This window comes from Phoxinus phoxinus (assembly GCF_949152265.1).
Source record: "Phoxinus phoxinus genome assembly, chromosome: 17".
Classification (NCBI taxonomy): Eukaryota; Metazoa; Chordata; class Actinopteri; order Cypriniformes; family Leuciscidae; genus Phoxinus; species Phoxinus phoxinus.
In genome coordinates, this window is record NC_136892.1 from 16,235,162 (window position 1) to 16,261,999 (window position 26,838).

The 26,838-nt window shown below is 41.0% G+C and overlaps 2 protein-coding genes across 3 annotated transcripts in view; one reads left to right on the forward strand and one right to left on the reverse strand.

Annotated features, from left to right (window-relative positions):
- On the forward strand, nt 1–23,030 carry LOC306984997 (pecanex-like protein 3). The gene is made up of 32 exons (XM_079586827.1): nt 1–1,928; nt 4,164–4,372; nt 4,585–4,690; nt 4,790–4,829; nt 6,395–8,104; nt 10,183–10,482; nt 10,573–10,630; nt 10,706–10,847; nt 10,931–11,242; nt 11,349–11,381; nt 11,471–11,642; nt 11,741–11,851; nt 12,307–12,398; nt 12,487–12,596; nt 12,700–12,805; nt 12,891–12,983; nt 13,199–13,349; nt 13,476–13,620; nt 13,790–13,967; nt 16,078–16,186; nt 16,495–16,624; nt 16,712–16,770; nt 16,936–17,151; nt 17,685–17,938; nt 18,431–18,661; nt 18,760–18,863; nt 20,173–20,320; nt 20,575–20,805; nt 20,915–21,189; nt 21,281–21,447; nt 21,549–21,943; nt 22,571–23,030. The coding sequence occupies exons 1-32, from the start codon at nt 1,776–1,778 to the stop codon at nt 22,730–22,732; spliced, it is 6,702 nt and encodes a 2,233-aa protein (XP_079442953.1). The 5' UTR covers nt 1–1,775; the 3' UTR covers nt 22,733–23,030.
- The window catches only part of LOC306984999 (immunoglobulin superfamily member 11), a 10,135-nt gene continuing 6,325 nt past the window's right edge, over nt 23,029–26,838 (reverse strand). For both annotated transcript variants that reach the window (XM_079586829.1, XM_079586828.1), the window contains 2 exons: nt 26,696–26,818; nt 23,029–26,530 (listed from right to left, as the gene is read on the reverse strand). In XM_079586829.1, coding sequence (XP_079442955.1) covers nt 26,331–26,530; nt 26,696–26,818 — 323 coding nt within the window. In that variant the 3' untranslated portion in view covers nt 23,029–26,330. The remainder of the gene's footprint in view (nt 26,531–26,695; nt 26,819–26,838) is intronic.

Here is a 26,838-nt window from a genome sequence, read left to right on the forward strand (position 1 = left end):
TACCTGTGTGAATGAAGCGATTCGACACTGGAACTTAGCGAGCTCACGTTCCGGGCTTTTATCGCTGGAGTTTTTACACAGCGGCCCTGGACTTACCGTGGAAATGGTTGCAGTGGTGACCACGTAGAGATATTTTGCGGTCTGTGTGTGTTTTTGTATTTTTATTTTCGTCATAAGGAGGAAGCACTCAGTGCTGCCGTTAGCCGATGCTAACTCGCGTTCAGTTTCGCCGTCCTGTGGTTTTCCTTCTCTCGTTCCTGGAGGAATTAACGCAGACCCTGCCGAGAAAAAACATGGAATGTTGACGTTGATTTGAAGCGTGCTCAAAATTTTGCTACAAAACACTTAAGCCAAAGTCAGAGGTGTCTCACTACTGCTTGTAAGTTAGCATGTTAGCGGTGTGGCTAGTGAGTGTCAGGTGATATTGAGCGGTGAGCGGACAGATATACGTCAAATTAAGTCGAAAAACTGAGAAAATAGATTAAATATAATATATTTGCGTCCCTTCTGATTGTTTTGAAGCTCAGCAGGTTGATTCAGTCTAAAATCCAGTCGTTCAGCTGTCAGCGTTAGCGCTATTGCTGTTTAAACGCACCGTTTGTTTACAGTACTAAAAATGTTCGCACTCTAGTAACGTTTTCATTGAAGTGATATTGGAACGTTTCATGGACATTAATATCTCTACTGTCTTTATTTAGACTCAATATAATGTCAAAGATGCTCTAGGCAAGCTAACATACCTATGCTAACATTAGCTGAAGTTGTGCTGGTTAAAAGCCAAATCCACTGAGACATTTGTCAGCGTTCGTTTATTCAAACGACTATTGTTTTCCGAGGATGCTCAGTGTTTATCCTTCTCCAGATGTAGAGATTAGTTACTGCCATAAAGGAAAAGTTGAAAGGATACTACTATGACTGTTCAGGCTTGGACGAGATGACTATAGGTTAAAATAAATCAGCAGTCAGTTAAGACATAAAACTCTAAACGGTGTCATATACGCATATCTTTTGTTTGGCAACGGGACAGGTTTACAGATTTGTTCAGAAAAAGTAGAAATTTAATTCTCAGGACTCTGAAGCTGTCTACCATATTTGCAATAGTTACAGAAGCCTAGAAAGCCAATGAAGACGTTAACTAACCAACTGCCTGTCTTTCTCTACATTGCCTGAAATAGTAGCAGTTGTTCAGTGATCTTATACATATCTGTTGACATCTCTAAAGTTAGTTAAATATACGATATCCCTAAATGAAACGTGATTTCTTAATTGTATTTTCTAGAAATCCCACATTAGGCTACTTTATCTAAATCAGACAAATGTCTCATGCCTTATCACGCCACAGATAGGTTAAAATGACCATATTCAAAATAGCCTGTTGATCTTAAGTATGTCATCAGAACAGCTTGTTTATTTTGTGAATTGTTTTTGCTTAAAGTGCTGGGAAGTCGTAAAGAAACCAAACCAAGCAGTTTTGATGATTCCTCAGGATGAATGTTTTCATGTAGCCCTTGGGTCACGGTTGTGCCAAAAACTCTTGATGATCTGCACTACAAGCAGGGGTCTGCTGGAGGAGCATACAAAAGAAAAGTTGATGCTGAAAAAACACAGGCCTGAAGTTGTTTTGGATCGTCTCGCTCTCTGCTAACTTTTTGGGCAGCCTTTTTCATTACCAGTCCGAGAAAGTCCATCCTGAGGTTCCCAATGGAAGTACCGCACTAGAAACTTTGACAAGGGAACTTCAAGAACTCTGGGTTGTCTTGTCCCGACGCGATAAGATGGGCTCTCAAGCTCTTCAGATATTGCGGCAGGGAGTGTGGGCTTCTCTGACCGGAGGATGGTACGTTGACCCTCATCAGAGTACCTTCTCGAACTGCTTTCATCTCTACCTCTGGATATTCCTCTTGGCCTTCCCCTTTCTTCTATACATGGTGAGTTCATGCAGTATTTCTCCAGGTAAAGAATTACACCAGCACATGCTCTTGGAAAAATGTACCGTATGTAAAAACGTAATAATACTGATGTAACCCAAGAGCTTGAATTATTTAGGTGTCACTCATGTTGAGAAACTTTCCTTACATGGTGATCTCAAGCTTTACTATAGAAGGATTTTTCTGAACTTTTGTCAAGATGCATGACAGCTGCAGATATTTCTGCTTCAGGGATATTTTCTATGGAATGTCTTTTCTAAAAGGTTGCAGTGCAAGCAGAACCGCGATAACATCAACCCTTCTGTCAGAGGGGAAAAAAAAATATATATATATATAAATGTTCACTTTTAGTTGTAGTTGTTGTTTCTATTCTTGAGAAAATCCTGGTTTGCCCAACTGTTTTCAACACTGATAATAATGATAAATGTTTCTTGATCAGCATATTGGAATGATTTCTGAAGGATCATATGTTTAATTTCTGCTTGATTTCTGCATGCTGAAAATTCAGCGTTTTCGTCACTGGGGGATTTTTTTTCTTTTTTCAATTCACTAAAAGGAGTTATTTTAAATTGTACTACCGGTAATATTGTATTTTTAATCAAACAAATTCTGCCCTGATGAGCTTGAAACTTTCAAAAACAATGTTTTTTCCCCACAGACCAAGTCAACGCAGTATTTTAAAGTTCAATAAAGTTCCTTCAAGGCAACAGCTTGTTTTACATTTTTACAGAACCATAGTACCTTACAAGCACAATCAATGTTAACGATCAGATATACGAGGAGGAATCATTACATCAGTCTTCAGGAAGACATTCCATTGCGTCCATTTTCTCAGTGTGGCAACCGGTTAATGATAATACAGGAAAGCTTGTGGATAAACTTGACATGTTATGACATCGCTAGTGATACTTTTCACTATCAGGTGAACTTCCATCTTGTTGCTCTTGTAACACTCCTAAGTTGACCGTTAAACATATTTTATTGAATTTTACAGCTTTTAATGTCATCAGACAATGATTTTACTCAGTTTTATGTAAATTGCCACTAATTTTATATATATAGTTTTATATATTTGTCTATACATTTTTAATATTCATTTATCTATTTCTTTACACTGTTCTTGCCATGAAAATACTAAATACATTACTTGCACTACTGGTCAGAAGTTTTAGATCAGTAAGATGTTTAATGTTTTTAAAAGAAGTCTCTTCTGCTCACTAAGGCTGCATTTATTTGATAACCGTAATGTTGTGAAATATTATGACAATTTAAAATGACTGTTTTCTATTTTAATATATTTTAAAATGTAAATGTATTCCTCTGATGAAAGCTGAATTTTCAGCATCATTACTCCAGTCTTCAGTCACATGATCCTTCAGAAATCATTCTAATATGCAGATTTTATGCTAAAAAGGAATCATTATTATTTTCAATGTTGGAAAACAGTAAAAACAGTTGTGTACAATTGTTTTTCAGAATTCTTTGATGAATAGAAAGTTCAAAAGAACAGCATTTATTTAAAATATAATCTTTTCTAACATAAATATCTATACTGTAACTTTTGATCAATTTAACTCATCCTTGATGAATAAAAGTGTTGATTTATTTTATTCCCAAAAATAAAATAAAAATTCTTACTGACGCCAAACTTTTGAAGGGTAGTGTTTAATGTTACAAAAGCTTTCTATTTCAGATAAATGCTGTTCTTTTGAACTTTCTATTCATCGAATAATCCTGAAATAAAAATGTAAAAAAAACAGTTTTCAACATTGATGATAATCATAAATGTTTCTTGAGCATCAAATCATATTAGAATGATTTCTGAAGGATCATGTGACACTGAAGACTGGAGTAATGATGCTAGAAATTCAGCTTTGATCACAGAAATAAATTACACTTTACTATATATTCACATAGAAAACAGATGTTTTAAATTGTAATAATAGGCTATTTAACAATATGACTGTTTTTGTTTGTATTTTTAATCAAATAAATGCAGCCTTGGTGAGCAGAAGAGACTTATTTTAAAAACATAAGAAATCTTCCCGATATAAAACTTTTGACCGGTAGTGTATGTTGTAGCCTATTTTGCACCCTGTGTTGCACACAAGCGCATTATGCAATTGCACAAGTCCATTGTGGCCTACATAAGATGCAGTGTCTGAAACGAATTTGAGGTTGTAATTGTTGCAACCACATTAATGTGATTAATTTCTTCCACATTCTTTCTTTCAGGCCCTTCCTGCCAGTTTAGTGGTGGCTGGTGTGTACTGCGCTGTGATAGCGGCCTTCTTCACGGCCATAAAGGCAGTGAATTTCCGACTACACGCCATGTTTGACTTGGGCGAGATTGTGGAGAAGAGGCAGGCCTCATTCGCCACTGACCCCCATAGAGTGGAAGAAGGAGAGGAATGCTCTGGCGCTCACGACGGAAGCCAACACAGGTACAGTGTATCTACTACTACATTCTTTTTCGTTTTCACTTATCTATTGCTCAATTTGGCAAGTAGACATAATCAGTTTGTATGTAGAGCATTACAAGCATCATGGTACTGAGTCAGATGTTCTTCGAGGATTTGTTGTTGGTTAACATCTGTTGGTGGTGTCGAGCAGTCACAGTCGGTTTTGGCTCATGTCGGCATGTCTGTGCCTACAGGGACAGTGGTGTCGGTGTGGAAATGACGGTGTTCCGAAAGGTGAACTCCACCCCTCCTGTACGCTGCAGTTCCCAGCATTCGCTGTTTGGATTGAATCAGGTGTCTGTAAGGATATTGTTAATGTCAAATGTCACATGTCCTTGAGCATTATTCTCCTTAACTCGTTGGAATTTCCTCTGACTCATTTTCTTTTCCTTTGCTCAGGAGTTTTTACCACATCTTGAAGACCCTGGAGGCCCGAAGGGTACATTGTTGTTATTGCTGTTGTTGTTATTGTTGCTTTTTTTTTTTTTTTACATCACCAAATTAGTTAACATGAACTGGTATGCTTGTTTCAGTTCTGATTTTTATCATTTTTCAAATTACAGATATTAAGGAGCTCATGCAGGAGCAGTGCACTAATAATGTGATTGTAACCTCTGCACATAGAGACATCCTTCGACACAACTCTCAGGACAACTCTAGTAAGAACTGTCCCTTTACTGCTTCACTACATTAGTGTTGCATTGGACAGTTCCCTAGACCAGTGTTTCCCAACCTTTTTTTGTTGTTTGCTGCTGCACAGTTTTGAATCAAAAAATCACACGGCACACCTCTATGTAAATATATTACAATATTTCACAGACATGCATTGCTTCAAATGGCAGATTAGATCTAGATATTATATTAAAAGTAGTTCTCACTTTTAATGTGAAACTTGAGCTTAAGTCAGGCAGGAATACATATAGGTAGCTATGTGATGATAAAACAAATTTACATAATATCTCTGTCTGGAAGAGACCTTGTATTTTTTATTTTATTAAACACTGTTTTTATAAATGGTTAGACAATTGCATGTTTCATTATAATATTAACATTTTCTGAAAATCAAGCTCACATCTCATCTGTCTCTGGAACAGCCGCACCTGAGGCAATCTAAATTGTGGTGGGTGGATTTATGAGGTTTGACTGACAATTTGAGGAGCTGATGGAGTTAAAAGGTTTAGTCACAACCTCTTTTAAATGTTATTTATTGGTTAAATATTTGTAAAAACCCACACGCAGATGTAAATGATGACCAATAGCATATTTTTTATCAAACAAAAATTAAATCTAGAGAATGCAAGGTTTCGGCCTGACAGCGATGATATATTCTTATTTGTAGGTTTTTTTTGTTTTTGTTTGTTTTTGATCATTTTCCACGGCACACCGGACACCCTGACACAACCAACTAGTGTACTGCTGCACAGTGGTTGGGAAACACTGCCCTAGACTTCCAATCCAGAGAGCTACAGTGGCAACCAACATTTTCAGCATCCTTGGTTCAAAAAAAGTCAAATTCACATCTATTTTTTGTAAATCTTGCTGTGAATGTTTAATTATGTATGTCCAATTTTTGGACCCGTTTAATCAAAATTATCAAAACTTAGGTGGCACCATAGAACACCATATTATAGTTTTTTTTAGCTTTTTTATAAATGTACGTCACAATACAGAAGAAAAGATCTGTCACTACTTCCGTTTCATCACAACTTTATTCAGGAAAAAGCTTTAATCTAAACTAACCAGCTATGAGATGAACCATAACATTATAAACTTTAATTTGAAGACAAAAAGTTTACAGTAATTGGTTATATGTATTCAATCATTTGTTGCTTGTTTATTGCAAAATATTACAAGATATTAAAATCTTATAAATTAAGTTAACTGAATAAATTGATATCTTAAAACCATTGGATTTGTTTAAGATTGTTACTAGTATCAAGTTATGTGTACCTCTAAACATCGCTAATCTGCTCAGTAGTAACTGGACGCTTTTTGTCGTTGCAGGTGTGGCACCATCCTGTCTGGCTGTGGATTACAGAAGCCTAATTGGTGTGAGTGATGTAATGTCTGGAGGGTTTAGTAGCCTGCACCCAGCAAACTGTCCTTCCATCCCACCGTCCCCCTCCAGCCAAGAAGATGGAGATGAGAAGGACCAGGTGGAGAATGGGGGTGTGGAGCTATCTCAGCAGAGCCCTGATGGGGAGGGTCTAGGAGGCTACTCCCCCCTTGGGCCTTCAGCTGATTCTGAGAGCCTGGGAGATGCTCCTCTCAGCCCTCTTATCAAGAGTAGCTTGAGCGAGGAACTAAGCGAGAACTTGTTGGGTTTGGGCCTCGACCCTGTCAATTTTGCCCCCGGTGCTGAGCAACCAGGCAGCCGCACTGGAGTGGCCCTGGCTGCTGGCTCCACTGACAGCTGCTTTAGTGGAGGTGGAGCAGCCACAGACAGAGAGACTCTCAGTACGGTCAGTAGCTACCGCAGCGAGAAAACAGACTCAACACAGCTTGAGAGTCCCTCGCTGGGCCAGACGCATAAACCCGTGTCTAACGCTGCTTCCACAGCTTTGCCTCAGGGTAAAGGCCCCTATCAGCAGCCTGGAGACGTGCTGCAGGGCGGCAGCGACACAGATGACCTGTCAGACAGCGTGCTGCTACGCTCACCCTCCAAAGAGCTCTCCTCTGGGCAGGGCCTAGACAGAACTCTGGTGGAGGGGGAGGACCTTCCCCCTTTGCTTTCAGACATTGCACAGCCCTCCTTGCAGGATTCGTCGCCGTCTAGCAGCGGGCGTTCTGAGACCTGCGATCTTGACGGTGGCATCCCTATACCCCCCCTTCCTCCTCCGCGCCAGGCCAGCTCTGTACCGTCAGGGTTGGCTCTGGGCTTGGTCTGCTCAGAGCCTGCTCTGCCGGTCTCTGCCCCGTCCTACCTCCTAGCAGAGCCACCTTCTCTGCAAGCTCAGCAGCAGGTGGTGCGACCTAAAGATCTGAAGCTGCTACGTGCCGGGGGCAGTGTGGGTCACCGCCCCGGTCGCAGGAAAGCTCCACGCAAACGAGGTGCTCCTGGCAGTAGCAGTTTCGACTGTGGCTCCTATCGACGGCACCAAAACCGTGGCCAACACAGAGACTACATCCCTGTACGCAGTCGGCTGGGTGCCAAAGCCTACAGCGAGAGCTTGTTCGAGGACTCCAGCGATGAAGACGATGGCAGCGATATGAGTGCAGGCTCTAGCCTTGGATCCCAACGTCGCTTCAGCTCTGACGACGAAGACGATGATGAAGATGATGATTCAAGCTCCTCTACCTCCTGCTACTCCCCCGATCTGGCGAATGCTTCCCAGCCTGGTCCCAGTCAGTTACCTAGTCCTGGAGAGGGGGAGGAGCCTGACGCAGTAGGTCCCTCCCATTCTCGCAGTGCTCAGCGCTCAGCCAGCACAGCCAGTGCCAAGACTCATGCCAGAGTGCTCAGCATGGATGGGGCCGGTGGGGGTTCCAACAACACAGGGACGCTTGCATCTACTGTGCTACCTTTACCCCCTTCTTCCAATCCTGCCCCACGCCCACTTACCATCTCTAAATCAGACCTGGAGGCTCGGACGATGCACTCAGAGGCTTTCTCCAGGTTACATCATAGGATAGACTCACTTGGGGGCTCCTGGGCTGGGAACCAGACGGGCTGGAGGGCAGGAGAGCTGCTGGAAGAGGGGGCAGTAGGAGGAGGTAAGGAGCGAACAGATTCTTTCTCAGCACTTCTTCTCTTGCGTTTCATAGATTTGCAAAAATATTTAGAACCATGCATAGGATTTTACTGTTATGTTGCTCTATTTTTTTGGTCATGGTGTGTAAGACCATCATACCACATTATATTCACCCAATATTTAGGCTGGAATATATATATATATATATATATATATATATATATATATATATTAATATTAATATTAGGGCTGGTCCGAATACCATTTTTTGAGCTTCGAAGCTTCGGTAGTAATGAACATCGAATATTCGAAGCTTCGGAGAGAGGGTGCTGAACATAATCTTCTGTCTAATAAAAGCAGGAATCTCTATGTGTCTGTATGTCTGTTTGCATTTTGATTATTTCGAGAACCGTTCATCCAATCGACTTCACAAGGGAGTGCAGTGTCGATTTGGTGCAATATAGATAGACACGTGAGACGTGACACGTTCAGAATTAATAAACTTTTAATAAACTACAGAACAGCGCGAGCGGGAAGCGGCGCGCCTCAACGCGGGCTGGGCTTATGCTCTGAGAACCCGGACACTGCACTATAGTGATATAAAACGCACACACACAGGTCTGTTAAATTAAGCAATACTTTTAAGGTAGTCTAATATTTTTCTGACTAACAAATTACTGACCAAGTAAAGGGTAGATTTAAATAACAAAAAACGAAATTTAAATAAAGAAAAAACGAAATTTAAATAAAGAAAAAACGAAATTTAAATAAAGAAAAAAATGAAATTTAAACTAAGAAAAAATTAAATTTAAATAAAGAAAAAACGAAATTTAAATAAAGAAAAAACGAAATATAAATAAAGAAAAAACGAAATTTAAACTAAGAAAAAATTAAATTTACATAAAGAAAAACAAAATTTAAATAAAGAAAAACAAAATTTAAATAAAGAAAAACTAAATTAAGTTAAATTAAAAACGAGATTAATTTAGATTGATAATAACGGGTAAAAAGTCTAATACATTTTGTTTCTATTATTTTCCACAATGTCAAAACAACGCAGCTTAACCCAAAACACAAGCTCATCATGCACTTTCACACACACTCCGCTGTTCTCATGCACTTCTGTCCACACACACTCCGCTGTTCTGCTCTAGAACACTCCCGTTGCTGGAACACTTAAGCCTCTGTTATACTCCAGTTTGGACGCGTACACGACAGCTGCGCACAGCTCGGACGCAGACTACTTGTATTTATACTTTCTGCTGAGGTCCGCTCTACTCGCATGCGCAGTAGATCGGTCTGGCCAGTATAATCGATAATATTTTAAATATTTAGTTTATATTTGCATTTATGTCAAAACCTATCACTTTCAAACATCAAAATTACATTTATTGATATGTATTCGTGTCAAAATGACATATAAACATCTTAGGCGTTGGTTCTTTTTCTAGCATGCACGCGTTTTCCGCGTGGCTCAAGCCACGCCTGAGACTTGTGTATCAGCAGGTAGTGTGCAAACTCCAACCTGTTAACATGGGTGCCGAAATAAAAACGGACATGCCACGCAGCCAGTGTGTCGCCGGCCTTATTCAAGCGCGAATGAGAACCATTTCGCGGGGGATCCCAGGTGTGCAAAAAACAGCAACAAAAAACGAATATTCGAAAGTCAAATTTTCAAATCGAATTCCAACCCACCGAACGAATATTCGATTATTCGAATATTCGGGTCCAGCCCTAATATATATATATATATATATATATATATATATATATATATATATATATATATATATATATATATATAAACATTTTTTACCTAATATAATTTAATATATTTACATTTTTAATATTCATTTACACTTTTAATTAACTCAATACTTTCTGCTGAATTGATTTTCTTCTTGATCATGGTGCATAAGACCCACATTATTCACCCTCATTAGGCTGAAAAAAAATTATGAGGGTGTAAAAAAAAAAAAGTGCACTTATCCTTTTTAATAATATTTAAAATTATTTTAAATTAATTTCTGCTGTAGTTAATATCTAATTTATTTTCTTTGCCCTTTAAAACTGTTTGTCTGTTGCTTCTTGTCCATGCAGCCCCAGAGGAGGGAAGTAAACGTGACTCTGTGAGCAGTGTGAAGAGGACACAGGCCATTCGCAGGCGACATAATGCTGGAAGTAACCCCACCCCACCCCCTTCCGCCATGGGCTCTCCTCCTAGCTTACAGGACCTCCAGAGAGTCCGCACCTCCTCTCACTCCCGCACACGAACGCTCCCCTCCGCCCTGCACTTCGCCGCCTCATCTCTGCTGCTGCTGCCCCGCAGCGGTGTTCACGAGGCATCCACCTTTGACGACACCTCAGAGGGAGCTGTGCACTACTTTTTTGATGAGAGTGGTAAAGAATAATTTGTGCTTCACTGACTTGTAACACTAATTTAATTATGGTTTTGTTGTTGTTTCTTCAATTTAAATGATCTAATTTCAGGAGTAAAGAGGTCATATACGTTTGGGCCTGCCGGTGGAGGATATGAGGACCCAGTCCAGTAAGTCTCAAATCTTGTACCATTGGGATTTTATTCAGAAGTCTCCTATTGTTTGACATATTTTCATTGGCTCAGGGAGCGAGAGCGACAGTCACAGTCCTCCAGCTTTACCTCCACTGATGTCCAGGAGGTGGCGCCAGTGCTGTCCATGCTGCAGCCCAGACCAGTGGTCCTCCAGGGCATGCAGGTTCGCAGGCTGCCAATGGATATGCCAGAGGTGAGACTTAACTCTTCAACATCATCAAAACGCATGTTCCATTTCACAATCCTGCTGATTGTTGATGTTTTTTCTGTTTTTAGTTCGACCTAGATCACGAGTCCCCTCACGAATCCCAGGAGAACACGCTGATGATTGAGGAAAAGGCCAAGCCTAAACAGTATTACCGATTCTGGGTGCTGCCGGGGAAATGGTTAAGAGTTCGTTACGACAGGCTAGCATTGCTGGCCTTACTGGACAGGAATCGACGAGTTGGAGAGAATGTGTTTGCGGTGGTGTTGGCCAGCTTGGTGGCATTCCTTGGCTTCCTGCTGCTTCTCCAGGGCTTCTTTAGGGACATCTGGGTTTTCCAGTTCTGCCTAGTCATTGCCAGCTGTCAGTACTCCTTGCTAAAGGTCAGTGTGAGAGTTAGCATTTTTAAAATGGTCCTTTTTTGGCATCTTGATCGTCAAAAGATAGTAATGTGTCCAGTGTTAATAATTTTTTTCTTGTCCATTTCAGAGTGTACAGCCTGATGCAGCATCTCCAATGCATGTGAGTAAATGGCTGTTTTTCAGTCTTCTCTTTTCTTAGGCTGGTCTTTGACTGAAAGTCTATCTCATTTGATGTGGTCTTTATTGCAGGGCCATAACTGGATCATCGTGTACAGTCGACCGGTGTATTTCTGCCTGTGTTGTATGCTGATCTGGGTGTTTGACTTGGTCGGCAATTTGGACAGTATGCTGCCTTTCACCCTCTATGGGGTCACCTTCTTCTCTGCCCACTTTCTGCTCTGTGCTAGAGACATGCTTATAGGTCTGTTCACTATCATTCAAAGACAGTTCTGTTAAACCTCTGTTTATTGAGTTGTGCATAATATAATAATGTAATTATTCATGTGTTTTCTTCTGCAGTGTTCACCCTCTCTTTTCCTGTCATCTTCCTGTTTGGACTTCTACCTCAGGTCAACACATTCCTCATGTGTTTGTTGGAGCAGGTGGACATGCACATTTTCGGGGGAACTGGTGAGGCCTATATTATACACTACTAATGCTATAGTGGTAAAACTTTACAATAAGGTTCAATCATTTAGCGTTATTTAATGCATTCATTAACATTAGCAATGAGCAATATATTTCTTACAGTAATGATTAATCTTTGTTAACATTAGTAATAAATACAAATGTCACTTGTTATCTCAGGTCCATTAAATATTAACATATATACAGATTAAGAGAGGATTTTAATGTATTAATAAATGTTGAAATTACCATTATCTGAGAAAGTAATACATTTTTTAGAAGTATTTTTCATTGTTAGTAATGTTAACAAATGGAACCCTATAATGCAGTGTTTCTATAGCTATGATCTTCCTATTCAACTGGTTTGATACAGGTTTGATTCACAGGGAGCAGGCATACTAATTTAACTTGTATATTATTGCACCGTAAGTATGAGATCGTGTGTATTTGTTTTTCAGCCACCACAAGCCCCCTGTCTTCAGTCTACAGTCTGTTGCGCAGTATGTTGGTGGCAGCTCTGGTTTATGGATTTTGCCTTGGTGCCATCAATGTAAGTGGGATGCTGTTTGTCTCTTATACAACCAACTGTGTTTATTAGTGCTTCCTTTACTCATTTTATGTATTGTGTGTGTGTGTAGGCTCCGTGGGGAGAGGCACATGTCCCGGTGCTCTTCTCTGTGTTCTGTGGTCTCCTCCTGGCCTTGTCCTATCATCTGAGCAGGCAGAGCAGTGACCCAACCATCCTCTGGTCAGTCTTACCACACATGCTGTTGACTTCCCAATCATCTCACTTCCCCAACAGCTCTGTGATTTGACATCTAACGTGTTTTTCCACACTGTTCACTGGGCAGGTCTCTGGTCCGCTCCAAGTTCTTCCCAGAGCTGGAGAGTAGAACACCAGAAGAGCCACCATTAGAGATTAAAGACCCTCTTCCAGAGAAACTACGTGACTCTGTGGTAAAAGCTCTCTCCATCTGCATTTTTCTTTTGCTAAATAAGTGTTCTAATGGTTTTTAAATGGCTCCCCTCTCTGACTCTGCAGAAAGAGACTCTTCACTCAGACCTGGTCATGTGCCCTCTTATGGCCATTATCACTTTCGCCATTAGTGCCAGCACTGTCTTTATTGCTCTGCAGGTCAGTAGGCTATCCAGAATGTGATTTTGAGTATGTTAATGGTTTCATTGTTTTCATTGCAATCTTACTAAAGAACCTAGTTCTTTTAATCCAAGGACTGAACATAATTTCTTGTCTTGTAGAGGTGGGAAGTCTCGTTCAGTGTAGCGAATCAAGAAATTAATTTCCATAAACAATTTTTCTAAATCATTGCGTTTTTTTGCACTACTTTTTAGCCTGCCCTCAGTTTCGTCCTGTACATCTTGGCAGGGGTAGTGGGGTTTTTCACACACTACCTCCTGCCTCAGCTCCGCAAACAGCTACCCTGGTTCTGCTTTGCCCACCCTGTGCTGCGATCTCGAGAATACAGCCAGTTTGAGGTCCGAGGTGAGTAGTCAAACCAACACGCACACATTAATGCCTGAAAATCTGAACAAGTGTGATGGACTGATCTCTCTCTCTCTCCCTCTCCCTCTCTCTCTCTCTCTCTCTCTCTCTCTCTCTTTCTCTCAGATGCTGCTCAGCTCATGTGGTTTGAGAAGCTGTATGCTTGGCTGCAGTGTGTGGAGAAGTATTTCATCTACCCGGCTGTAGTGCTCAACTCCCTCACCACTGAAGCTCACACTGTCAGCCAAAACCCTGACAAACCTGGAGCCTAGTAAGAACAAGATCATCCAGAATCCTTAAGATTTCTCTGAGTCCTAGTGTAGAGTGAAGCTTAACACTAGCTTATGTTACTCTGTTGTTTTGGAAGTTTTTGTATCCCATGTTTTCAATGTGGTCTTAGACTTGCACAGTGATATGGTATCCTTTATCTGTTTCTTTAGTGGCCGTGCTCTGTTCATCTCGGTGGCTGGGATGAAGCTGCTTCGTTCATCCTTCTGTGTCCCGTCTCAGCAGTATGTCACTCTGTGCTTCACCGCCCTCTTCTTCCAATTCGACTACCCGCGCTTTTCACAGACCTTCCTCCTCGACTACTACTGCATGTCCATCCTCTTCAGCAAGGTCTGAGCACACAGTCGCATCTCTCTGAGATTTAAAGGGGCCAAATTCAACACTTGTCACATTTACATTCTGTCCCTCAAGTCCACTTATAATGTTATGCAAGGGGTCTAATTATCAAAATCTTGTTCTTCCATCACCAGTTCCACCTTTTCTATGTACGCCACCATTCAAAAGTTTGTGGTTGGTCAGATTTTTCATGTTTTTGAAAGTCTCTAATGCTCACCAAGGCAGCATTTATTTGATCAAAAATGCAGTAAATTGAGAGATATTAAAATGTAAAAGAACTCTTTTGTGTTTTAATATATTTTAAAATTTGAATTTATTCTTGTGATGGCAAAGCTGAATTTTCAGCATCATTACTCCAGTCTTCAGTGTCACGTGATCCTTCAGAAATAATTTAAATATGTTGATTTAGTGCTGAAGAAACATTTCTTATCAATGTTGAAAACAAGACTTGGAAGTAAACGCCCACTACTTTGATTTGGCAACAGTTTTGCATATTAAGACATTTTATTTAAAAGACATATTTAAAAAAAAAAATCTTGTTACATAGTTGAAACATTTTCCAACGATGTGAAACATTTGTGTATTATGTATACTTTATAAGTCTTGGTTGTGGCATATAAAGTTTAAGTACGAGTTACCACAGTTGTAGTTGAGAAGATGACAGGACAAGTTTAGTGTAAACAGAATTATGACCGTACCATTATTTGTCACTCTTATAGGCGCCGTGATTAATCCTTTTCGCTTAAGTGAAAAATGCGTACATTGTCATTTGCAGTGTTGTGTTTGAAATAAAATTAAGTGTGTTGTAATTTCTTACTGATGACAAAACAGATGTTGCTCATTAAAGCTTTTATTCAGGATTACAGTGAATGGCTTCGATCAAAACCGTAACAAAAACTTCCTTCCGTATCCAGGAAGTTCCCATATTTACCCCATAAAGGAAAGCACAGCAAATCACTATGCTAATCAACTATTCTCAGTGTTTCTGCGGCGCTACAGTATAAATACTCAGTACATATAAAAAAATCTGTAACAGACCAAGCAATAGTGCCACATGGTAAAAACATTATTCACACTTGAGTGTTTGCGACATTGCTGTCGAATCCAATAAAGTCGACACTGCATCATCTTTAATTTTCAGTCTCTCTGAAAAGCCTGTTGAACTGTCCTGTTAAAAAAATAATTCTGCAGTAAAATGAAGCGAACAAATGAACATTGTCTTACTGACACGTTCTGACTGAAACTAAATAAAGTTTATCCACACTTTCTCTATGTTAGAATCACAATGCAAAGAATGTATTTCTACAACTTGTCACTGCAAAATGTCTTGTAATCCTCAGAGGCATCTCTATCGTTTTTCTGGCTGGAGTAATACTGTGTTTGCATCTCTCGTATTTACTACTATATGACATGCACGTATCGGTTGCCAGGGCTAAAGAGGCAATGATGTAGAAGTAGGCGTTGATTTTGTTCTGCAGAGGTCTTTCATCGCACTATTATGTCATAATGTGACAAAATACAAAACGAGTTGTTTGAACTCTGAAACATCCAGGATATTTTTGTAGTACACCTATGTCAAAAAATCCATATTTAATATTTTAATATTTAATATTTTTGTGGAAACCATCATACATATAATAGAAAGTTCAAAAGAACAGCATTTATTTGAAATATAAATATTTTGTAACAATATACATTTCTTTACTGTCACTTTTGATCAATTTAATGTGTCATTGCTGAAGAAATGTATTAATTTAAAAAAAAATCAGACTGACCCCAAACCTTTACCGGTAGTGTATATTTTTTGTTGTTGTTTTTTATAAACATCAAGATTAAAACTTAGATGTGTGAATGTACAAGGAAAGTGTTTATATAGTCATTGAACTGGCTACTGTTTCTTACATTTTTTTTCACTAATTCATTCTGGTGTAATTGTTATTCCAAAATAATAATAATCAATTAGATATTCCCTATAAACATTCTATTTGATTGACATTTTCAAACGTTTGTATGTACTGTATTACTTATACTCTTGCTGGAGTGTGGGGTTTTAAAGCAGAATCTCAAGACTGATGTTGCTGTCATCTCTCCTGTGTGTGAGCAGATGTGGGATCTGCTGTTTAAGCTGCGTTTTGTGCTGACCTACATTGCACCTTGGCAGATCACATGGGGTTCTGCTTTCCATGCCTTCGCTCAGCCGTTTGCTGTTCCCCGTATCCTTTACCAGCGTTACTCACACACAGACCTGAATGCTGAGCTCACAACTTTACCCTGGTGTTAACATTTGTCTAGTGGGAGTGCTGCCATTTCCTATAGCACAGCTGTACCATTGGTTTTGCTCTGGTCCACATTTCACATGTTCCTCCTCAGCTGTTTTAGGTAGTTTGCACACTTTTTTAATTGCTTTGTCCATAACTGAGTTTGAGTTTGTTTGTCCCCACATCTTTTTCACATTCAGTATGTTCACAATGTCTTGCTATATAGTTTTTGAAAATGTCCCTTAACATTGATTTGCTCTCAGATTCTGCCATGCTGTTTGTGCAAGCTGTGTTTTCAGCTCTCTTTTCCACTCCCCTCAACCCTGTGCTAGGCAGTGCTGTTTTTGTTACTTCCTACACTCGACCTGTGAAGTTCTGGGAGAGAGACTATAAGTAAGCTGCGTTGTTTGTTTTGCTAATTCAGACACTTTAATTGAAAAAGTTTTGACTTGAACCCTTAAATATTATTTTGTCCTTCAGCACCAAACGGGTGGATCACTCAAACACACGCCTGGCCACACAGCTGGACCGCAACCCTGGTATGTGACATTGTATCTAATTAATACAGACCTTTCAACAGACCTTTGAAACAATCTACATTGTTAAAAGCGCTATATAAATGAAGATGACTTGACTTGACTTTCATCTATGTATTTTCCTTTTAATCTGTCCTCTAATTCTCCCTTTATCGCTTGCTTGGATAGGTGCTGATGACAACAACTTGAACTCTATCTTCTATGAGCATCTGACACGCTCTTTGCAGCACTCGCTATGTGGGGACCTTCTGCTGGGCCGCTGGGGAAACTACAGCACCGGAGACTGCTTCATCCTCGCCTCCGACTACCTCAATGCTCTCGTACACATCATTGAGATCGGCAACGGCCTTGTCACTTTCCAGCTCAGAGGCTTGGAGTTCAGGGGTGAGCCGTGTTCCAGGACAGGGACTGCACAATTTTTCTTAAACGCTTGAATACACTACATGACTTAAAATCTGATCTGAATTCGATTTAAAAACAACTGTGTAAATGGTTACAGAGAAAAACTGGGCACGCACACTAAACCGCTAAGGATCACACACTATCAGACGGAGTCATTTCACACACAAAAACTTGCACAGAAACATTTGCCTTGTTGCTCATATAATCATCATGACAAATGAAAACAATGTCTGTTTTACATTGTCTGAATGGGTAGAATCATAATATGAAGCTAAAAAAAAAAATCTGTGCCTGTGCCCATCTTATACTCAGGAAGAGTCAAAGAACCATATTTTTTCTTAGCGTGAAGAACATTCTAAAAATCTAAAGAACCCTTTTCTGCTGTAAATAACTTTTTGTGAAATCAAATAGTTTAGAATAGTTTTGGTGCGACTATAAGGTTTCCGATACTGATTTACCTTGAACAGTGTATTTTCCTCTCTTCATTTTCTCTTTTCTTGAATGACTGTTTTCAGGAACGTATTGCCAGCAGAGGGAGGTGGAGGCGATCACTGAAGGGGTGGAGGAAGATGAAGGCTGTTGCTGCTGTGAGCCAGGTCATCTCCCCCACATGCTCTCCTTCAATGCGGCCTTTGGTCAGCGCTGGCTGGCCTGGGAAGTGGCTGCCACCAAATATGTTCTGGAGGGCTACAGCATTAGTGACAACAACGCAGCCTCCATGCTTCAAGTGTTCGACCTGCGCAAGATTCTCATCACATATTACGTCAAGGTCAGTTCCTATCAGACAAATGACCCAAATAAAACCACCAGTATCTGTGTTTACATGGACCCTAATAATCCATTTGTACTCACACTTGTTGACTCATCCACAGACACATTGTTTTAGGTGCACAGGAAGGGACGTTCTTACAGCTTGATAAATATAAGCAGCACGGCACATTGTGCAACACACACTCGTTGTCTCCTAATTAGGACCCGAAATAGATAAATATTAAGTCTGCTGTTTAAAACAAAGAAAAGAAACGATGACAAGACAATTTTATGCACCAACAGCGGGAAACTCTGTATTCATGCAGTTTTCGCATGTCAAGAGATCAAATCCTTGTAGCTTGTGTAGTAAATGCACAGCAATCCGATCCCTTTATTTACCTTTCATGTAAACGCTGTTTGGATTCATCAATCGGAATGATTAAAACTAAATGTGCCCATGTAAACGTAGCTACTGAGATACAGAGTAGTGATCCAAGTCTCTCCACCACAGAGTATCATCTACTACGTGAGCCGCTCACCCAAACTGGAGGAGTGGTTGGCCAACGAGGCGGTGCAGGAAGCTCTGCGGCCCTGCCTCAGCCCTTCCTATGTGGATAGTGACCCCACCTTCAACCTGAACATAGATGAAGACTACGACCACCGTGCTTCCGGCGTCACTCCCTTTTCCTTCTGTCTGGTGTACCTGGAGTGGATCAAATACTGCAACAGCCGCAGAGAAACGGTATTTTAAAGACAGCTTTGCTGTTTACAGTTGCTGACTTGTGGTCTGGTTATATGGGAGTGAAAGATGTAACTTTTTGTTTTTCTTTTCTGTTACAGCCAGTTGAGAGTGAGAAGGATTCCCCTCTGGTCACACTCTGTTTTGGGTTATGTATTCTGGGCCGTAGAGCTTTGGGCACTGCCTCCCACAGCATGTCAGCCAGGTAAGTGTTCAAACCGTTTTTGCTTAAATCATTTAAATAACATAAGCTGTCAGCTTATGCACAGTACACACATTCAGCATTTTTTACAGAACGGTGTTTCTTCTGCTACATGCCTTAATTTTTATTTGTGGGCTATACAACTAGCCTTCGCTATTTGAAGTCTGAATACAAATAGCATAATATTACGTTAAATAAGATGTTTCCTGCAACATTCTACATAATTAGGGCCCAAGCCCTGAAAATATTGCATCAGAGTTATTTGGCATTAGGTAGCAGCGTATGGGTGTAGCTGGGGAGCTCTGCAGTGCCTAATTTTATGCGATACATAGGGCTGGGTATCGTTTAAATTTTTTTAGATGCAAATACATTGATACTGGTTCCTGAACATAATTTTTTTTCTATACCAATTTTATGAAATTAATTTTACCGAGATTACATAACAAATTACCGAAAAATGACTTTGGGTTTATTTTTTTCAGTTTGTTGACTTATAGGGCACTGGGGGCCGGAATATATGCCTTGTGCTTAAGCGCGTGCATAAGGCGTTCCTCAAAGCACTGGCAAAAGTAGCCTAATGATTTTGAATGTGTCGGGGAAAAATAGCAAAGAGACATTTTAGTTGTTTATTAATAAACTAGTATTTTCTGAGACCGTGTTGACTGCAAAGATGAAGTTGACATTGCTGACTCGTCATCTCCGCATTATAGTGGATGCGTGCGCGCCCCTGTAGAGAGAAATGCACCTTTCATTTAGATTACATAATCAGAGTATTTGTGTTGGTTTTGAATTGGTTTGTTTATAAGTAGACATTTCAAGCATCCTATATGCCTATTTCTCATGTCTGTGAGGAAAGTAACCCTATACGCTGAGTTTCAATTTATTTGTGACGTGCTCCAGTTCTTCTTGCAGTCGAAGACGGAGCATCTTTCTGCTCTCAAGTTTATTTCGTGCACTGTCAAATGCTTCATTAGATTTGTCGTTGCTGGTCTTGGCAGCAATTATCTTGTCGCAAATATTGCATCCTGTGCTGTTGGCATCGAGCCTGTTGAAATGTAGCCATACTTTTGATATTTTCCACATCTATGGGGTTTGGGACACTTGCACACTACAGCCTCACGTATCTGGGCGTAATCGGAGTAAACTAAGGTTTTTTTATTTTTATTATGTCTCTATACCTCATATTGCTAGTTGGTGCATAGTCACTGCTCATTTGCCTAAAGTAAACATTTGTCAGCCTTTTGCATTTGCTTGGCACAGCAACTTTATATAAAGTCTTGTTGACCATTGTCACTCTTTTTTGTACATTCAGTTTGGAGCCTTTTCTCTATGGCCTTCACGCCCTGTTCAAGGGGGACTTTCGCATCACCTCTCCCAGAGACGAGTGGGTTTTTGCAGACATGGACCTGCTGAACAGGGTGGTAGCTCCAGGTGTACGGATGTCCCTCAAACTGCACCAGGTACAGCTGAGGCATTCATCTATCCCCACTGATATCACACTTTATTCAGGTTTCTGGGGTAACGCAGTGATATTTTCATAGCCTGTACTAAAATAGTCTTTTGGTGAGTTACAGTTCACATCACATGCTGTATAAAGTAAAAGTAGTCTGATGATGAGGATGATGCAGTTATTTATATAAAATTATATAAAATGGCTCTCTGGAATGCTGGATTCTAATTTTGTCTTGCGTTCACTCTGTCCTTTCCTCCACAGGATCACTTCACCTCTCCTGATGAGTATGAGGACCCAGTGGTGCTGTACGATGCCATCACAGCTAATGAAGAGAAGATGCTGATCTCTCACGAGGGTGACCCTGTGTGGCGCAGCGCTATCCTGGCCAACATGCCTTCTCTGCTCGCTCTCCGCCACGTTATGGATGACGGCAGCGACGAGTACAAGATCATCATGCTGAACAAACGCTTCCTCAGCTTCAGAGTCATCAAGGTGCTTTGCAGCAGAAAGCCTGTTTATTAGCATGTATATTCTGTTGACTGTAAACATGTATTTTATCATGACATTGCTGTAACTATTCTTTCACTGGTGCTTCCTTCAGGTGAACCGGGAGTGTGTGCGCGGACTGTGGGCCGGACAGCAACAGGAGCTGGTCTTCCTGCGCAACCGGAATCCTGAACGCGGAAGCATCCAGAATGCCAAGCAAGCCTTGAGGAACATGATTAACTCGTCCTGTGATCAGCCCATTGGATACCCCATCTACGTCTCCCCGCTCACCACATCTTACGCTGGGGCCCATGTCCAGCTGCGCTCGGTCTGGGGAGGCCCCATCAGCCCCCACAACATTTACACCTGGTTCATCAGCAGCTGGGACAGGTCGGGCGTCAAGAACAAGCATGCACTCTGCCGTGTTACATCACATTTTAGGTGTCTAGTGTTATTTATGTATATTCTCTGCTCTATTCAGGCTTCAGAAGGGTTGTGGAGCCGGATGTAACAGTGGAGGGAACATTGAGGATTCAGACTGTGGTGGTGGCTCTACCTCTATCAGTAACAACCCTGCAGCTCATCCTCCACAGAGCACAGCATCCAGCATCCCTCAGCCTCATCCCACTACTTTACAGCCCTTGATGGGTAAGACGCCTGCTTCTCAGTTAATGTATCACTGTCCACCTCCAATTAATAAAGCAATGATGTGTGCAGGTTTAGTCTTACTCTTCCCTTCATTTCTCAAGGGACTGACAACCCCATTGGACCTTCCTGGCCGCTGCATCCCCAGCCCCTCCCACTTGCCCTGCTCAGCCAATCAGAGGGCAGGATGGATGCAGGGCTGGTTAGCTCCTTGCAACGCACCTCTTCCATTCATGGGCTTTTGGGGCAACACCTGTCTAGCTCCCAGCTGTCTTTCAGTGGTTCAGTGGCCCTTCCACCTGCAGACCGCTTCTGCCCCAGTAGCCTGCAGGACAATCTAAGTCACAGGGTGTCTCAGAGGGGCCTAAGCCTGGGTCAGGGCAGCGGGCTGCACTATGAGGCCCTGTACAACAAATGGAGTCTGCCAGGGAGGAAAGGATTCAACGGACCTGCTGTAATGGAAGGGGATGGTTCAGCATCACAGAGCATACGCACACAGGTAAAGACTAGGGGTGTCCCGAGCCGATCTCAAGGATCGCATCAGGGCAAATTAAGCTTCTTTTTTCTTTCTTTTTTTTTTACTGATCGGTATTGGCTATCCTAAGCCAGATCCTTTATTTGTTGCTGATGCAGTAGGTGGTGGAAAATGCACCCCTCACGTGGGTTTGCCAACTACCATTAAAAGGAAAAGCAAAAGCTCAAATGTCAGTGTGTAACACCCGCGTACAAAGGAGGTCTGTTCAAGTGCGTTACAGACACACAGTCAAGCTTCAGTGTTTAGCATATTTGTACCAGGTACGATTTGCGGGTGCGCACTCGAGTTCGAAAAACAGCATTCACATCAGCCAAACGAACCGATTTCTGACCCATTTAATTAACTGGGATAAATCAGTTAAGTGCGTGTAGATCTGTGCGTTTTGGCTAGATGGCTTTAGTCGAAACGCGTAGATCTACACTTAATTCGACAATGAAAAATGTATCATTGCATCCACACGTTGTACTAAATTTCTTATCAAATAAATGCAGCCTTGATAAGCATAAGGGACTTCTTTCGAAAGTTTTCCAACCTGAAACTTTTGGTGTATATGCATAAAAATTAACCCATTTTAATTTGTATTATTCCTAGCCTTCGCAGCCTCCCCTTCCTGTCCTGCCCATCGATGTCAGCCCAACACTGGATCCAGTGGGTGCAGTCGTACCCTCTGAGACCACGCCCCTTACATCATCAGACTCGCCCAGTGCACGGGAAGAATCTACAGAACTGCCTTTACTTGAGCACCTCCGCTGAGCCTTCACTGCACGGCAGGTACAGCTTGGATCAGACTAGCCCATGGTCATCCTCACCATCCAGAGAGCGAGAGAGCTGGGAGGAAGCATCTTCGGTCAGTTCTGCATATATTAGGGTGTTTCTCGCAAGTATACTTAAACACATCACCAGATACGCAAGCACACTAGAAGAGTGCAGCGAAAGAAATGAACTGGACTGAGCTCTCCTAAGCTTCTTTGGCTACTGTTTTGGCCTCCAGGTCCATAAGCCAAAAAAGTGGACAGTCAGTGCAATCTTAAGGGATTTTTTTTTCTTTCTTCTTACAAAAGGAGGTTCAGGTCATTTAATCAAAGCAAATCTGTGACCTGTACCACCAGCAGTAACAAAAAGGGAACTCTCCTCTCCCCTGTAGCAGCCTTAAACCTTCTCCAGCTTTTGTTTTTACCCTCAAGCATCCAGTCCATTGCTAAACATCCACAAACCCTCTGCGTCAGCTGTATTGTGCAGGATTATTCTTTTAATCTCCCTCCGATCAAAGCCCAGAGATGTCCACCACATCAGCCACTGTCCTTTCAAGACCAAAGGACTCGATTTTGAATGCCCTCTCACAGAGCTATCATTTCATAGTGAAGACATTCCAGAAAAGACATTCGATCACGTCGGTGGCCCATCAGACAGCCTCGCGCTCAAATGACTCAACCACGACCATTCTTCAGCGAGCTTCAGGGATAAGACTTGAATACACACACATGTACTCGCTCTCATGCGCACTTCCCCTACGTAGTTTACAGCTAGCTCAGGTGAGGATGGAAAGGCCTTTGGGGGTGAAGTGTAGGACAACTGGGACAGGATAGAAGTCATCAGACTGGTTGCCTCTGTCTTTTTCCCCATCCTCTTTCTTTTATTTCTTTACACATCCCACAGGAAATCAGACTACCTTAATTCCTAAAACTGCTGCCTACCGAATGGGCTCTGGTGATTTAGTGGGCCAGAGCACGTGAGGGCTTCATGGCCTCCCGTCAGGCTTTTTTCCTGCTCCTGCAAGCGCCTCCCTCTCTGCAATACTACTGCTACTGCACCAACCCCTCTACTACTAATAGAACTAACTACTGCTTCGACTTCTAAACTCCAGCGTTTTAGTTGGAAGAACTTGATGGGGGAATAAAAACAATAAAGATGTACCGATTCTAAAGACAAAGATTTATTTGATTGCTGATCTCAAATGAAGACGGATGGAGTGGCTGTTTTTTTTTTTATTGATTGTGCTGATACTAGCTGGACATGAGTGAACTGTAAGCTTTTCCCCTCCATTCTTGAATCCACCCGATTGTGACTAGCAAATTCCCTATCTGTGTGTAATACAACTGGAAATGTAGATGTCATTATATATCTGCTGTTGGGCGAGCGAAGCTCAGACCGCCTGCTTTGGAAAGCAGAGCACTCACTGCCTCTACAATAACAAACATATCAAATGCTCGCAGTCAAACAATACACCATGCATTGACATCATCCTGGAATAGCGGCGGCGTGTCGATGTAAAGGAGCTTGGAATATCCTGTGAGCCGTTTAAAGTGGTTTTCAGATTCAATACTTCACCATATATAATTTCCTGGCTTAAAGTGATTGACACGGCTGAGCTGTGCTCTGAAAAAAGCTTTGCGTTGAAGGATATGGTTTGAGAGGCAGCATGTGGGGGCCGCCATGAGGAAATGGTGCCTTACGATTTGATTGGGTTTCAGGTGGAAGAGAGGGATTTTTGCTGGAGATTTCCTCCGAGTAATGCGTTTTCATGCAAAATAACAATCGAAGTGTTGCGGCCCTTCATTTTACAATGCTGACACATTCAAAACAGACGATTCGGTCCGATCAATATCAAGTTTTGACGTGATTGGAGTCTTCGTTTAGTGCCAGTAGATGCGGTTTGCACCGATTTAATCATGCTCACTTTTTCATATTCACTTAAACCACCGATTGTTAATAGGTTTATAACACTGAAAGTATATAGTCTCTGCCCATCACAGACCATATCACACGTTGTTTGAACACTAAGCATGAAGTCTCTCTGCGAACCGTGCAGCCTAGTCACGCTCTCTAGGTCATTTCAAGTCTGCCAAGTAAACTCGGCTCTTGTGGTGAACTTTAATAGCTATTGAGCGTTTGGTTCGAGGCCGATCGACCTCTTTCTCTCTTTCCATCAGGACCATTACTCTCATCTTTAGGGTAACTTTTCCAAAGCAACAGGGAGTACTTCTCTTACTGGGAGAAAGCACAAGTTACTGGATAGTCTTGGGTGTCAGTGATTTAAAAGGGATCTAACCAATCTCTGCCATATATGTACAGCATGTTTTGTATATAAATATATTTAAAAATATATATAAATCTATTTTATTATTATTGGATTTCTGGTTATTTTTCAATGGAGGACACTACTTTGAGTCTTAGGAGAGTCACGCTTCGGTGTATCTGTGCTTGCAGAGGGGTCCGACTCTCTCTCTCGACATAGATTCATGAAGTCTGGGGAATTGAATCAGTTAATACTGCTTTTGCACAACTATTGTAAAATAGTACACCATCCTGTATTATTTTTTTTATTTTAGTTATATTGGGGGTTGTTTTATTTAAAAACTGTTATTCAATATTCAAAGTTATGTACAGTTTTTTTTATGTGATTTTTCTTTTTCCCCTCCTATTTAAATTAAAGCTTTTTTGTGTTATTGTTTGCAAAACGGTCATTTTGTTCATGCGTTTGGTCTTTTCCCCCCCAGTATTAAATGTTGTCAAGATTTATTTAGAGGGTGGTAAAATCAATTCACAAACTAAAAAGGAATTCAAGTCAATGCTGATTTGGATCAATAACATTGCAAGTGAGTAATTTCGTTTTTTAGTTCATTTTAATTTAGAAATGAATTGTAGCAATTTAATAAATTGCCTATTTATACATATATATTGTACACTACCATTTAAATGTTCAAGGTCTAACCAAGGTATATATTTATATGATAAAAATACAATTTAATACATTGAAATTGTGATCATATGAATAAAAATAAAAAAATCGGAATGATCGTCAGACTGAGGACTGGAGTAATGGCTACTAAAAAAAAATAGCTTTCCCACCACAAGAATAAAGTAAATTTTAAAATGCATTGAATTAAAATTTTAATATCTCAAGGAATTATTGAAGAGGATTCACTCAGAACAACATGCATGTATCTAAATTTTTATTGTATTCCAAAAGCAAAATGCAATAGTTACAATAAACCATTGTCTGAAAAGAATGTCCCTCTACAGAGAGTATACACCTCTACCAGAGGAGCAAACTCAAAACTTGCATTGATTTATAGTGACTTGATTGTCTTGAGACTCTGCAGCTTAAAACCAGCCCTTAAAGTAATATGGTGTGTTAGATGTTATGAAATAGATCTTAATTTGCATTGTGTCATGCTGTTGTTTCCCACATTAAAACAACAATTTGATTACAGTAGTCTTTAGGACAATTGTAATGCAATTAAGCCTGAAGTACTTTTTGTCAGGTGAAGTATGATCTTTCTTTTGCTGTTGTCTGACAGAATCTTTACATTGATACTAGTGCAGAGATGATCCAGCTGTGTTCCTCGTCTCAGACAAAGGAGCGTTTAATGAGAGAGGGTGTGTATTTGATCTCATTATAGCACTCGTCGTCCTCATGGCTGATCCTCCATTTGCTCTCCTGTGCCGAACGGTGGAGCCACAGCACCAGCACCATCAGAGCCAGCAAGAGCAGGGCCATAGAGAGACTCAACAGCACCCCCTGCAGGATGCCTGGGGAATTATCTGGAGCTGTAGGGTCATGAAAATATGTCGTCACTTACCCTCATGTTGTACCAAACCTGTTTTCTTCCATAGAACACAAAACAAGTTTTGAAGACTCTTCTGGTCACACTTATATGTGCAATCACAATGAATAAGGATGCAAAAGCATCATAAAAGTACAGAAAGACTTACGTGTGTACACAGACAGGTTAATGTAGCAGTGCTGAGTTCCCAGTGGGTTGGTCACTGAGCAGCGGTAAAGGCCCGAGGTTTGCGCAGACACATTGGCAATGTGCACAGAACCCGTCATGTCATCTGCGACACATAAAGGGTGT